Below are 15256 nucleotides of genomic sequence, written 5' to 3' on the forward strand. Positions count from 1 at the left end.
ACAGGATTGATGACTTGTTCAATCTTGAAAGGACCGATATAGCGAGGTGCAAACTTCATACTGGGAACTCTTAACCTCAAATTCTTCGTGGATAACCATACCCGATCACCCACCTTGAGAGCAGGAACTGCTCGACGCTTCTTATCCGCAAACTTCTTGTACCTGAACGATGCCTTGAGCAGAGCTGATCGTACGCTCTTCCAGATATTGGCAAACTGATGCAAGGTGATATCCACTGCGGGAACAGAAGTTGCTGGAAGCGGTTGGAACTCAGGAACTTTAGGGTGGAATCCAAAGTTAGTGAAGAATGGTGTTGAAGCAGATGAAGAATGATACTGGTTGTTATGACAGAACTCGGCCCAGGGAAGTAATTGAACCCAGTCATCTTGAGAGGAGGACACATAGATGCGGAGAAAGGCCTCCAAGTCCTGATTCACCCTCTCGGTTTGACCATTGGTCTGAGGATGGTAAGCCGTGGAAAACTTTAGCTTGACTTGGAGGACTTGACATAAACTTCGCCAGAATTTGGCTGTGAATTGAACTCCTCGATCTGAGATAATTTCTTCAGGAAGACCGTGGAGTCGGAAGATCTCTTGTATGAATACTTGAGCCAACTTGGAAGCTGACGGAAGACCGGTGAGAGGAATGAAGTGTGCCATCTTGGTGAACCGGTCAACTACCACCCAGATGGTATTGAACTTGTTGCACATGGGTAAGTCTGTAATGAAATCCATCGACAAGTGGGTCCATGGTCGACGGGGAACGGATAGTGGAACCAGTTGCCCCGCAGGCGACTGGCGGGATACTTTATGTTGGGCACACTTTGGGCAAGATGCAATAAACTCCAAGACGTCCTTTTTCAGAGTTGGCCACCAATAGGACCTAGAGATAAACTCCAGGGTTTTTTGGATACCTGTATGTCCGGCAAAACGGGAAGCATGGGCCCAATGCATGAGCTTCTTCCTTAGCATCGGCTTCACAAAACTTTTCCCTGATGGGGGCGTAGAGTCCATCCCTACCGTGGAGAATGCCAACGGATTTATAATAGGATGCTTGTCTGAAGACTCTGACTCATTTTCTTGCTCCCATGAGCGGGAAAGGGCATCGGCCTTGCGATTCTGAGAGCCCGGACAGAACTGGAGTTTAAAGTCGAACCTGGAAAAGAAAAGTGCCCATCTGGCCTGACGAGGGTTGAGACATTGTGCGCCCTTCAGGTATAAAAGGTTCTTGTGGTCTGTAAGTATGGTGATTGAATGAGAAGCTCCCTCCAACAGATACCTCCACTCTTCTAGAGCGAGCTTGATGGCTAGCAACTCCTGGTCGCCAATGGCATAGTTGCGCTCAGCTGGGGAGAACTTCCGGGAGAAGAAACTGCAAGGGTGTAAATGGCCATCTTTAGCCCTCTGAGATAACACCGCTCCTACTCCAACGGAGGAGGCATCCACCTCTAAGATGAAAGGAGAGTCGATGTCAGGCTGTTTCAGAACAGGCGCAGAGATGAACCTTTGTTTTAAAAGATGAAATGCTTGCATGGCTTCTTCAGACCACTTGGACGGGTTAGCACCCTTCTTAGTGAAAGCAGTAATAGGCGCCACAATGGTGGAAAAGTCTCGTATAAACTTTCGGTAATAGTTGGCGAACCCTAAGAACCTCTGGACCCCTTTGAGGGTTAAGGGTACCGGCCAATTTTGGATTGCTTGTAGTTTCTCAGGATCCATCTCTAGTCCGGAACCGGACACAATGTACCCTAGAAACGGAATGGACTTGACTTCAAAGACGCATTTTTCTAATTTGCAATAGAGATGATTGACACGGAGACGGGACAGAACCTCTTTAACCCAAAAACGATGTTCCTCTAAATCGTTGGCAAAAATGAGGATATCGTCTAGATAGACCACGACATGACGGTATAGAATGTCTCTGAAGATCTCATTGACAAAATGCTGGAAGACAGCTGGAGCATTGCTCAATCCGAAGGGCATGACGAGGTACTCATAATGTCCGTCACGGGTGTTAAAGGCGGTCTTCCACTCGTCACCCTCACGGATCCGGATGAGATTGTATGCACCTCGCAAGTCCAGCTTTGTAAAGATGGTAGCTCCGCTAACTCTGTCAAAGAGCTCAGTAATCAGGGGTAAAGGATAACTGTTCTTGATGGTAATGTCGTTCAAACCTCTGTAGTCGATGCACGGCCGCAGACCACCATCTTTCTTTTTTACAAAAAAGAAGCCTGCGCCGGCTGGAGAAGAAGAAGGTCGAATGAACCCCTTTGCTAGGTTCTCTTTAATATATTCCTCCATAGAATGCGTCTCAGGCAGAGACAACGGATAAGTTCGGCCTCGAGGTGGAACCTTCCCTGGAACGAGATCAATCGGACAGTCCCATTCTCTATGAGGATGAAGGATATCAGCAGAAGCTTTACTGAACACATCCGTGAAATCTTGATATGGAGGAGGTGGAACATCAGACGACCTGGGGGAGGAAGAACAGACAGGCAATACTTTAAACAAACATGTCTCAGCACAGGAGGAACCCCATGCCAGGATTTGCGTAGTCGTCCAATCAATTGTAGGATTGTGAAGACGGAGCCATGGAAGGCCCAGGACCACAGGATGTGTGGCTCTTGGAATCACTAAAAAAGAAATAAGTTCGGAATGAAGAACTCCCACTCTCAGACGAACTGGTAGAGTCCTTAAAGAAATGACTGCATCAAAAATTTTGCTGCCATCCACGGCAGTTAAAGAAATGGACGAAGGAAGTCTCTCGGTGGGTAGGGACCACCGTTTAACATAGGCTTCGGTAATAAAGTTCCCAGCTGCTCCGGAATCAAGGAGGGCAATGACGTTCCGATAACGTTGAGCAACTTGAAGCGAGACTGGGAGATTACAATCTTGAGGAGATGGAGAGGAGATCATTACTCCTAGCCGGCCCTCTCCTTGGCGAGCTAGGATTTGGAGTTTCCCGGACGTTTGGGACAGGCATTAATGGTGTGAGACGGAGCTGCACAATAGAGACAGAGAAACTCGGAGAGACGTCTTCGGCGCTCAGCAGGAGTTAAACGGGAACGACCAAGTTGCATGGACTCATCTTTAGATGGTGACAGGTGACGAGGAGGAGGAGCAGAAGATTTTGGAGCAGATGATCTTCCACGCTCAGTTGCTCTCTCTCTGAAACATAAATCAACTTTCGTGCAGAGTGAGATTAGCTCATCTAATTTAGAAGGTAAGTCTCTGGTAGCTAACTCATCTTTAATACGCTCAGATAAGCCATGCCAGAATGCAGCATACAGGGCCTCGTCGTTCCATGCCAGTTCGGATGCCAGGATCTGGAACTGTATCAGATATTGTCCTACAGTACGTGACCCCTGGCGTAAACGGAGAATCTCGGATGAAGCTGAGGTTACCCGGCCTGGCTTGTCGAAGATGCGCCTGAATGTTGACACGAAGGCAGTGTAGGAAGATAGCAGGGTGTCGGACCTCTCCCATAACGGTGATGCCCAATCAAGGGCTGAGCCACTGAGAAGAGAAATAATGTAGGCAATTTTTGTACGGTCACTGGGAAAATTGCCAGGTTGTAGCTCAAACTGAATCTCACACTGGTTGAGAAATCCCCTGCAGAATCTTGGAGATCCGTCAAATTTTGCTGGCGTTGGAAGATGAAGACGTGGAGCAGAAATGGGTAAGGTGGGTGGGGTTATAGCTGGAGTCACTGTGGTTGACGCACCAGACGCGCCTGATCCACGGAGAGTTGTCTGAATCCCATCCAGCCGAGTAGAGAGATCCAGGAGACAGCGGATGATGTGGCCCTGTGCAGCCTCCTGATGTTCTAGTCGGGCTGCCAGTTCTTGCATCGGCCTGGCCGCTTGATCCTGGTCTCCGGCTGGATTCATTAGGTCAGTGCTTACTGTCACAACTGAGGGCCTGAGCTGACGGGAGGCAGCCTCAGTTGTAGGGGCTGAGATGTACCGGAACCTGGGAGGTTGTATCAGACCCCTGGACATGTAAGTAACATGAATAATAACTGCCCGAAGGCGTGACCACGACAACTTGGATAAAAGTCAATGATGTTTATTATGACAACTCCGCAACACAGCAGCAGTAAAAGAAAACGTAAAAGTCAGCAAAGAATAAATACAGTTCCTGGGTACTACAGGATGGCAGGAGCCACAGGGCACTGGTAGTGTGAGATAGTTCTTATGATCTTCTAGATGGAAAGTCCTTACCAGGCCCGACTGTAGCAATGGAGATAACCCAGGATTGTGCCAGCTGGTGTTCCAGGAAAAGCTGGGTTGCTGAAGATAAAACAGCTGCTGTGGATACTGGCTGGAACCAGACTGTTGTTAGCACGGAGTGGATGCTGGCTGGAACCAGTTAAATAATAAATGAACTTGGGAGCGATGAAATATAAACTGAAATGTAGAACTTGAGAGCGGAGAAATAATAATACCGGTGGAGAGTGGTAAAGTGTAGAAAGGACACCGGCCCTTTAAGGGAAGCTGTACTCTGCTGGAAGCTGAGCTGGAAGCAGGTAATGTTGTAGCTGGAAACAGATGAATCCACAATGGATTGGAGAGTCAGGCTACACCGCAGGTGGAATGCTGGTGCTGGTCTCTATGGTGGAAGTCTTGAGACAGGAGCTGGAACCTGGAAGACAATCACAGGAGAGAGACAAACAGGAACTAGGTTTGACAACCAAAGCACTGACGCCTTCCTTGCTCAGGCACAGTGTATTTATACCTGCAGCAAGGAAGGGATTGGCTAGGCAATTATGCAGATTAACAATACTGACAACAGATTGGAGGAAATGATCAGCTGACAGAATCCAAGATGGCTGCGCCCATGCAGACACTTGGAGGGAAGTTTGGTTTGTAATCCATGTGGTAATGAAAACAGTAATGGCGGCGCCGGCCACTGGAGACAGGAGACGCCAGGCTGACAAGTGCACATCCAACCACGCGGACACAGCGGAGGCCGCGGCTGACGTAATCGCCACTCTGACACTCTGCATGCAGAAGCTCAGGGACGGCGGCGGAGGCCGCGGGAGACGCCATGCCAGATGTAATAAGGCGTTACTGTGACAGCGTCTCAGAGAGACAGGAGAGGATGCAGGAATGTGAACACTAGGATAACAGATGGGATCCGGTCCTGGAGCGCCGAGCCAGCCCCAGGAGGCATCTGATGGGTAAGAAATGGCATCCAGATACCCGGATCGTGACAGGATGTATCTGCCCCACCTGCAGTGCACACGGTTTTGCCCATTAGAGAACAATTTTGCTGCTGCAATCAGGTCTGAATTGGGCCTTATATCCACAGCAGCCTATTTTGTCAGTCGTGGGCCCCACAATTTCTGATGGCAGCCATGAACACGCATATTTAAGCATATACAGTACATGCAAAGGTTATACAATAATCATATTGCGCAATCAGGAAGCAGATAAACAAAACAACATACCAAGTAGAGCATACATAGATGCATTTGGAAGTGAGCAAATTACTAAATATTTCAGAGCACACAGAGATTGTGAATATTGTTTTCTAAACGTAATATACAGTAGTCATCACAAGCTCCCTTCCCTTACATCAATGACTGTGATTCGTCTAATATTAAGCATGCCACACATCAACCATCATGACATGTTCAACAAAGTAATTTTTTTTCAATAATGAAAAAATACCTTTAAAAAAAATATTAGTGTAAATTCAAGGATGAGAATATGTAGTGCAAATTTCATCTTAAAAATAGAATAAGAGAAATGAAGCTATATTAAGTGTCTACATTTATAAAAAGGTGTGTTTCACTGGAGAAACGCAAACAACTGGGAAAAATTGGGACAGTGTGACAATAATTTCCATATTTGTTTGCCTGTCAAGCAGGAGTGCAGGAAATAATTAGAGGTTAAATATATCTAGTACAGTAGGCCAAAGTTACCTACAGTATGTTATCATTATTATCATTTATTTTTTAGGTCAGGGGTCCCAAATGCTGCCTTTACAGTCTAGTTAAGAAACCAGTGCCCAAGTATGGATAGCCTTAAAACCTGGACTTTAATGACAGAGTTTGGAAAACTCTGTATTTGGTGCCACGCAATGTATGCAGTACTGTACATGGGATAGACATTAAAACAAATAACACAGCATAAGTACAGGAAAGTACACCTTTGCATAGGTACAGAGCAAAAAAAAACACCACTAAAATAAATCCACAAACAAGGGGTGACAAGCACAAACAGTAGAAAAGGTACTACTTAGTTAGGTTAACTCACTATTGCCAGTGGGAGCCAGCAGGGATGGATTAAGTTTTGAGGGAGCCCCAGGGCAACTAACTTGTGGGGCCCCCTACCAATCATATTGTCAATATGGCTCGGGACTTTCCACCAGACTCAGAAACCATAACGAGGCAAAACATCATCATCATCATCACGCTATCGGATTCTCGTGGGTTTTGGATTCCATATAAACAGCCGCGCATCACCGCCATTTTCACTCTGGACTTGGAGAGTGAGGGAGACAGACCTCTCTCTCTGGGTGGTTGCGTTGGGTGGGGTCAGTGTGTGCTCTGTAGGGGTGCTGCTCCTGCCACTGTGGTGTCCCTTTGATGTTAGAGGTGCTGTCCTGGCTCTCATTGGTGTTTCATGTGCTGTTAGGGGTGCTGCAGCTGTACATGGGTGTTGCTGTCCTGGCTGTCACTGTGTTGTAAAGGGGACTGGGGCACTGTCCTCCTGTATGCAGTGAAATTACAGGGGTGCTGGCCCTGTCTTGTATGCTGTAAAAATTCAGGGGTGCAGTGAAAAAGATGTACACTGGCCCTATCTTGTATGCTGAAAAAATTCAGGGGTGCAGTGAAAATAAATGTACACTGGTCCTGTATGCTGTAAAAATACAGGGGTGCTGTTAAAATAAAAGTACACTGGTCCTGTATGCTGTAAACATACAGGGGTGCTGTTAAAATAAAAGTACACTGGTCCTGTATGCTGTAAAAATATAGGAGTGCTGTTGTTAAAATAACAGTACACTGGTCCTGTATGCTGTAAAAATACAGAGGTGCTGTTGTTAAAATAAAAGTACACTGGTCCTATATGCTGTAAAAATACAGTGGTGCAATGAAAATAAATGTACACTGGCTGTGTCCTGTATGCTGTAAAAATACAGGGGTGCTGTGAATATAAAGGGGTGCTGGCCCTGTCTTGTTTGTTGTAAAATGACAGGGGTGTTGTGAAAATACAGGGATGCTGGCACTGTCCTGTATGCTGTACAAATACCACAAATCCCCAAGGAGAATCATAGTGTGTCCGCGGTTGTGATGTCTAGGCCTGACCTTCACAACACTGTATGGGAAGAGGAGGCTCCTACCACCATTTGCACGTCCTCTGCAAGTATTGGTAGGAGCACCGCCAGTCAAGTTGCTGATATAGAGATTGAGGATGTCACTGTAGAAGTCCAGGATGAGGAGGATATTGGTGTAGCTGACGATGAAGATTCTGATGGTGATGTGGTTTGTTTGAATAAGGCACCAGTGGAGCAGTGGCATCACAAGGCGGGTGCGGGGGGTGCCACCTACAACCGGGTGTGACGCCTAGATGCGGGTGACCCCGATCTGTGGGCTCCTCTGCAGTGACAGAAGCCAGGTGTTGCAGTGTGAAATTCTGCTACTGTACCCAGTTCCTGTCATAGCAAAGGAGCCAACAGCGCTGCAGACAGTCCCCGGGGGCAGCCCAGTACAGCCCAGCATCTCCGGAGATGTTGGGCATGCACCCGGAGTGATGACCCGCAAGGCCAAGCCTCCTTTCTTTGCTGCCACATCCACTTTTTTGCCGCGAGCGTGCCTCCGGTTTGATGGCATATGAAGGGTGCATACCGGGTGTCAACACACCTGGTGACGCCTCTGCAGTGGAAACAGTTGTTGTCCATGGTATGAAAAAGCCTATTGTCATGCCTGGGCAAAATACCAAAAAATCCACCTCTTTGGTGTGGAATTATTTCTCCACAAATCCAGACAACAGGTGTCAAGCCATCTGTTGTCTTTGTCAATCCATAATAAGTAGGGGTAAGGACGTTAACCACCTAGGAACATTCTCCCTTATACGTCCCCTGCAGTGCATTCATCATAAGTCATTGTCAAGTTTATAAACTTTGGGTAATAGTGTAAGCAGTCCACTGACACCTAAATTATGTGGTTTGTGTGAATATTATTTGTCTGTGAGGATGAGGGTGAGGATGTAAACACTTAAGGTGGGAATCTGAGGATGAGGACAACATCTTGCCTCTGTATAGACAGTTTGTGCAAGGAGAGATGAATTGCTTTTTATAGGTGGGGGCCCAAACAAACCAATCATTTCAGTCACAGTCATGAGGCAGACCCTGTTGCTGAAATGGCTGGTTTGTTAAAGTGTGCATGTCCTGTTATACAACATAGTGGTGGGTGGGAGGGCCCAAGGACAATTCCATCTTCAACGTCTTTTCTTTGCCACATCATTCCAGGGGTGCTGCCCTATACAGGGTGCTGCCCCTCTGCCATATCAGTCCAGGGGTGATGCCCCACTGCCATTTAAGTCCAGGGATGCTGTTGCCTGTTGGCTGTGCTTTGTAATTCTCCAGGGGTGCTGCCTATGCTGTATAAATCCAGGGGTGCTGCTGTACTTGATTTCAGGTTTAAATTAAAGTCTAGAGAAGAATATGAAATAAGCTTCAACATCACAAACAGATTTGTGAAAGCATAGCTGCAAAGGTGGAAATGGAAATTGCAATTTTGACAAAGTGTTTTCCAATGAAACCACATTTGTGGCCAAAGTCAACAGATTCAGAAGAGATAGAATCATAATCCAGCGCAACTGCCGGAGAGGTAAAAGAGAGATTTTCTGCCGGAGAATTAGAGAGAGGGTCTTCTCAATTATTTCATGTTAGGGACTCACTGAAATGAATGGCTCCAATTAGTCAACCTTAATTTTGATTTATTATTATTTGATGTACAGGGTTCTTTTCCTAAGGGCTGCGTAGGGTTATTGCAAGACCTTGCGGTGTTAGAAGAACAGAGATTCATTGCTCTTGCATTGCATCAGCTTTCCATTGCAATGCAGCACTAGATGGGCCAGGAGCTCCTGCGAGGCACAAACAGTTGCTGAATTAGGCCCAGTATGGAGTCTCATGGTGGCTTGTCAGGCTGAGGCATGCTGTGTGCACAGAGGTTAGCATTGCTTAATCCCACAGTCCTACTTATAGTATGAAATTATTTTTGACTGTAGAGAGGTAAGCTCCACTATGGCAGGGGCTGAATAACAAAAAAATCACTGCACAGTCCTGCTTAGTACTGTACCGAACCCACCTGTACTCAGCTTGCCCCATCCGGGGCTGCTGTGGGGGCTCAGGTGGTGCTGCTAAAACATCTAAGGGGCTGCTTTATTTAAAAATTAAATATGAATAAAATAAACAAGACACACAGGTATGCTCACATGCGTGTAACTGGGACACAGAGGTATGCTCACATGCGCGTAATTGGGAGCTGTAAAAAATAAATAAGGCATCTGCCATAAAATATGTAAATAAAAATGTAATAAAAAAAAATGAAAAAAAGAAACCCATGAAATTTTCACAAAATAAGTGTCCAGACTCCGTGGAGAGGAAAATATCCAATCTTGATCCTGTGGTATACACCAGTTTATTTGCATCCCGTCATTAAATCCGAGATTATCTTAATCCCTGAAAATGGAGAAGGGGGTACAAATTCGGAGGCTTCGGCCCCTAGTTTTTTTAGTTTGTCCAGTAATGTGGTAATTATATATTTGCTTGGTTGAAGATCTTTCCGTTCCACACCAATATAGGAGTGGAGGTGAAAGCCTGTGTGTTGTGCCTCATTGCGTGTGCCTCTCTAATTTTTAATCACCTTCTTGATACTGTCCTCTTCCTGTCGCCTCTTCTCATAATGTCAAAAGTCAGCACTGTGGGAGAAATCTTGGAGACAAGTATGTTTCTATGAAACTCATCAGCTCCTGTACAGGGGGGGTACACACAGAGAGAACCGTGCTTAATTTCTAAGCAATCTGACTAGATTATTCAGAAATTAAGCATTGATCTCTCCGGGGGTGTAGTACGGGTGACCGGCGGTCAGGTCACCTTACCGACGCCGGGATCCCGGCAGCATACCGACGCCGGGATCCCAGCGGGGAGGGGCGAGTGCAGCGAGCCCCTTGCGGGCTCGCTGCGCTCGCCACGCTGCGGGCTCGGTGGCGACCTGCGGTCGCCACGGGTTCTGTTCCCACTCTATGGGTGTCGTGGACACCCACGAGTGGAAATAGTCCCTGTTGGTCGGCATGCCGACCATCGGGATAGTGAGCCGTCGGGCTCACTGAGGAGGTCATGTGACTGTCGGTCAGCCGACCGGCGGTCACATGACTATCACCCCTCTCCGGATATATGCCCCCAGTGATAGCGATGTGCACACATCTCTGGGAGAAATCTTCCGGTATGTACGGCCCTTTAGAGCAAGCAACTCCATTATTTGGACTTTTATCTTATCTCACGCAATACATCTAACTGATGAATGGGGGGGAGCGATTTTTGCTTAATTTCTACGCAATCTGACTAGATTTCTTAGAAATGAAGCACACATCGCTCCGTGTGTATGCTCCATGGCGATAGTGATGCGCGGCCCCGTGCCTCGCTATCGCTGACTCTAGACAGGTCATATGACTTGTGTGCCTCACTGCCTCATTTGTCATCCTTTGTTTCCCATCTTCATATATTTTGTCACGATTAAATAACAAATGGACATATTTATGAAATGGCAAAAATCATTGTTGCGGCAATAAGGACTATTTTTGCTTCACCCAATACATAAAAGATGTTATAAATATAACTTTATTATCACCAGTGATAACCCTACCACTGGTAATGCCTTTAGCGTAAAAGGCTATAATGGATCATAACAGAACAAAATCTTAAAATAAATTAATAAAATAAAATCGCTTGGAACAATGCCTTTGTTTTTACATTTGATCTACTTCTAAACTGTTTTATTTTGTTTTAAAAGTGGGTCGGAATACCCAAATACTGTATGTGTCTTGGGGGCCCATTCATCATCACTAATAGTCAAATTTGCTTTTTACATTTGTAAAATCCAGGTATTGGAGCAATTAAGCACAGTGGTTATACAGGAGATATCAAGGACATTATAGGGGGAACCAATACCATCTTCCTAGGGGAAGGAGTGAAGTGGGATGTGAAGTGGGAGAGCCAACCCATTTCTGCAGCAACCTACCTGAGTCACCTACATTTGTCATGTGTCTGAAAGCTTTCAAAACTTCTGTTATTCAGCTCTATAAACATGATTGGAAGTACAATACCTAGAGCATTATGAAAGGACACTTTTCTATTTTATTTATTTATTTTACATTTTTCACACACTTATAGGATTGAAAATTGGATTAATATAGCACAATCTATAGGTGGGACCGTACTGTGTGATATGCTTTATAAGTGATATCGCACAGTGGGGGTCATTCTGAGTTGATCGCTCGTTAGCAGTTTTTAGCAGTCGTTCAAACGCTAAGATGCCGCCCTCTGGGAGCATATTTTAGTTTAGCAGAAGTGCGAACGAAAGGATCGCAGAGCGGCTACAAAAAAAATTGTGCAGTTTCAGAGTAGCTCCAGACCTACTCAGCGCTTGCGATCACTTAAGTTCAGACCATTCAGTTCCTGTTTTGACGTCACAAACACGCCCTGCATTCGCCCAGCCACGCCTGCGTTTTTCCTGGCACGCCTGTGTTTTTCCGAACACTCCCTGAAAACGGTCAGTTCACACCCAGAAACGCCCACCTCATGTCAATCACTCTGCGACCAGCAGTGCCACTGAAAAGCTTCGCTAGACCTTGTGTAAAAATACAACGGCCGTTGTGAAAGTACGTCGCGCATGCGCACTGCATACGCATGCGCAGAAGTGCCGTTTTTTTACTTAATCGCAGCGCAGCAAACAATTTCAGCTAGCGATCAACTTAGAATGACCCCCAGTGTGTTCCCTTTCCTCCCAAGCCTCCCGCAAACGATATTGCTCAGTGACGTCACACCACGGAAAGCCCGTACATCCAGTTTTGGTCGACATAGCCAAAACTGAGCTCCATGTACGGCCGACAGAGGTGGTCGTTAATGACCCTCGGAACGCGCATCGGCTGTCGTTTTGCGGCATACACACAGTACAATATTTTAGTCAATATCGCTCAGAAGGAGGAAAATGAGCGCTATTGACTAAAATATTGCAGTGTGTATGCACACTGAATTTAGAATGCAAGCAGATAGCCAAGAATGAGTTAACACTTATAGATAGGTATACTCACACTCAAAGTGACTATTTAGGGTTGGGAAGGTGGTTGGATGCAATGTTGTTTTCTTTTCTTTTATGTATTGATTTATTGTCATGTATTTATATAGTGCCAGCATGTTCCCTTGTGCTTTACAATAGGGAACAAACACTTAATAAGGCAAGACAGTAACACACAGACAAAAAGGTAAGAGTACCCTGCTCGCAAGCTTGAATAAATAGTTAACATGATTCAGGTGTTTCAGTAAAGTATTAGTTCAGTATTGTATTTATTATGATGATTCTCTTACTATTTTAAACATCCTGTTAGCTGTTGATACAGAATTAATGCAATAGCAAAGGTATATGATTAAGCTGTTGATTGCCAAATATGCTATATAATAAAAGGCTAGCACTGCTCCTCACCACTATGGGGGGAATTCAAGTATATTGTGCGCTGGCGGCCACTAGCCCAACGGAGAAATTCATGTATTGCTCTGTTCAGGCGTGCTCAGCTGCAGCGCTGACATTACTGTTATGTTGTTCCGTCATTTTGATGGGCTGGTGACTGGTATATAATAACATTCATGGAACTATTATAATGAAAACTGACAGTTCTTCTGAGTGCTCTTTAATATTTTATGTGCAATATAGAAATCTTATTCATGATAATTTCTCCAAAGTAAAGCAATCAGTTACTGCAGCGTTTATTGTTATATAATTATTATTGGAATAATTAAGCTTTTTAAACAACTTAACTGGCAACGAGACTTTTACATACTTCCAAGTACTTCTACTAGACAAAGGAGGACACTTAAGTTTATTATAATTGCATTCCCACTATATACTCCTGGACACACCTTGGCAGCATTGAAGTCTCAGTTTAATGTAAATCACAGTTTGCGTGCATAGAATAACACAGATTACATTGTTTTATGTGTAATGGTGTAGGAGAGGAGGCGATAGGGCTCAGACTCTTATTACATAACAATTTAGAGCCACAGCCTTACAGGGAGAGATTTTTTGTTTAAAAAATAGTGTATATGTGAAATAGAAACCATCTAGTGCCTAGTGTAAATGTGGGAGTACATAAATACAACATTGCAGTCATTTAATACCTCACACCCCAGCATCATACTTGCCTACTTGACCCTCTCCATGAGGGAGAAACTGCTCTGTTCCTGGACTTTCCTAGTAATGTATGATTGCCATCACCTGTGGTGAGCTAGTTAATAGATAAGAAAGGTGTTTTTCACCACAGGTGATGGCAATCATACATTACCAGGAAAGTCCAGGAACAGAGCATTTTCTCCCTCATGGAGAGGGTCAGGTAGGCAAGTATGCCCAGCATACAGCAGATTTTCTCTTCCATGCAGAAAAATGTATATACAGTATGCTGTGCCAACCTGTGACATAAGACTTTTTGTTGAACTACATGTTCTACAAGTTACGTTGTCTGGCAGGGTATGTTGGAAGCATGCTTGCTTCTGTTACACGGCATACCACAGTGAGCAATTTCCATTATTGTCTGTAAGTAATCCACAAATACTTAATATTATGACTGCTCTGTAGAACTGTGTAAAATCCATATCCACTTACCATGACACAGAAGCTGCAGGGTCACTCCAATATGTGCTATAAGGTCCGTTGCAAATGAGGAACAATCAAACTTCCATACAAGACTCTGGAATTTTGTAATGTGTTTAAGTTGTGGGCTGGTTCTAAAACAAAGGGAAGCTGTCACGCTGTTTCAACATAATGTGTAATTTCAGGAAGTGAGTGGTTAATATCTGAACATCTGAATGTTCAGTCTAGGTTTTGGTGACTTGAATTTGAAATGAGGGCAGTGATGGCTTTATCCTGTTAAAGCTACACTGTCAATAAATAGTGCTTTATTTCTATTTAAGATTAAACGTAGTGTAGCGGGTGTGGCATGTTAGGTAGATTAGACTTATGTCGACAGTGTCTAGGTCGACCACTATTGGTCGACAGTAAGTAGGTTAACATGGTTTCTAGGTCGACAGAGGCTCTAGGTCGACATGAGAAAATGTCGACATGAGTTTTCTTTAATTTTTTTGGTGTCTTTTTCTCCGTACAGTGACTGGGAACCCCAATTAGTGCACCGTGTCCCCTCACATGGCTCGCTTCGCTCGCCATGATTCGGGCACGGTTACCATTCCCAATTGTAGTCCACGTGGATCGTAAAGTATGAAAAAGTTTAAAAAATGGAAAAAAAGTGAAAAATTAATGTCGACCTTTTGTCATGTCGACCTAGACCAGTGCTGTAACTAGACATTTTAGGGCTGTGTGCAAGAAATGGCATCGACGCTCCCCCTTATGTAAAATAGGGACAGTGCGCGTCGTAGGCGCGTGCAAAAAATATAGGGGCGTGGCTTCATGAGGAAGGGATGTGGCCACAAAATAATACCAATTCATATTACAGTGCACAGTAGTCTCCATTATTCAAATGATGCCGCACAGTAGCGCCACTATACCAGGTAGAGCCCCTTTTACACATTACGGCGGACAGATTCCCCTTTTAACACATTATGGCAGACATCGTCCCCTTTTTACACAGACAGAGTCCACCTTTTACACATTATGGCAGACAGAGTCCCCCTTTTTACACATTACGGCAGCCAGTCCCCCTTTTTACACATTACAGCAGACAGCGTCCCCTTTTTTACAGATTACGGCAGACAGCGTCCCCTTTTTACACATTGCGGCAGACAGCATCCCCCTTTTACACATTATGGCAGACAGCATCCCCCTTTTTACACATTATGGCAGACAGCATCCCCCTTTTACACATTATGGCAGACAGCATCCCCTTTTTACACATTACGGCAGACAGCGTCCCCTTCTTACACATTACGGCAGACAGCGCCCCCCTTTTTACACATTACGGCAGACAGCGTCCCCCTTTTTACACATTACGGAAGACAGCGTCCCCCTTTTTACACATTACGGA

General features: G+C 45.2%; 1 protein-coding gene across 1 annotated transcript in view; it reads right to left on the reverse strand.

The window, feature by feature from the left end:
- The window catches only part of LOC134907845 (FYN-binding protein 1-like), a 225038-nt gene extending 210950 nt beyond the window's left edge, over window positions 1-14088 (reverse strand). Inside the window, exon 1 of the mRNA XM_063914822.1 lies at window positions 13885-14088. Coding sequence (XP_063770892.1) covers window positions 13885-13887 — 3 coding nt within the window. The 5' untranslated portion in view covers window positions 13888-14088. The remainder of the gene's footprint in view (window positions 1-13884) is intronic.
- Between the last annotated feature and the right edge of the window lie 1168 nt (window positions 14089-15256).

Source organism: Pseudophryne corroboree, chromosome 1 (genome assembly GCF_028390025.1).
Source record: "Pseudophryne corroboree isolate aPseCor3 chromosome 1, aPseCor3.hap2, whole genome shotgun sequence".
Taxonomy (NCBI): Eukaryota; Metazoa; Chordata; class Amphibia; order Anura; family Myobatrachidae; genus Pseudophryne; species Pseudophryne corroboree.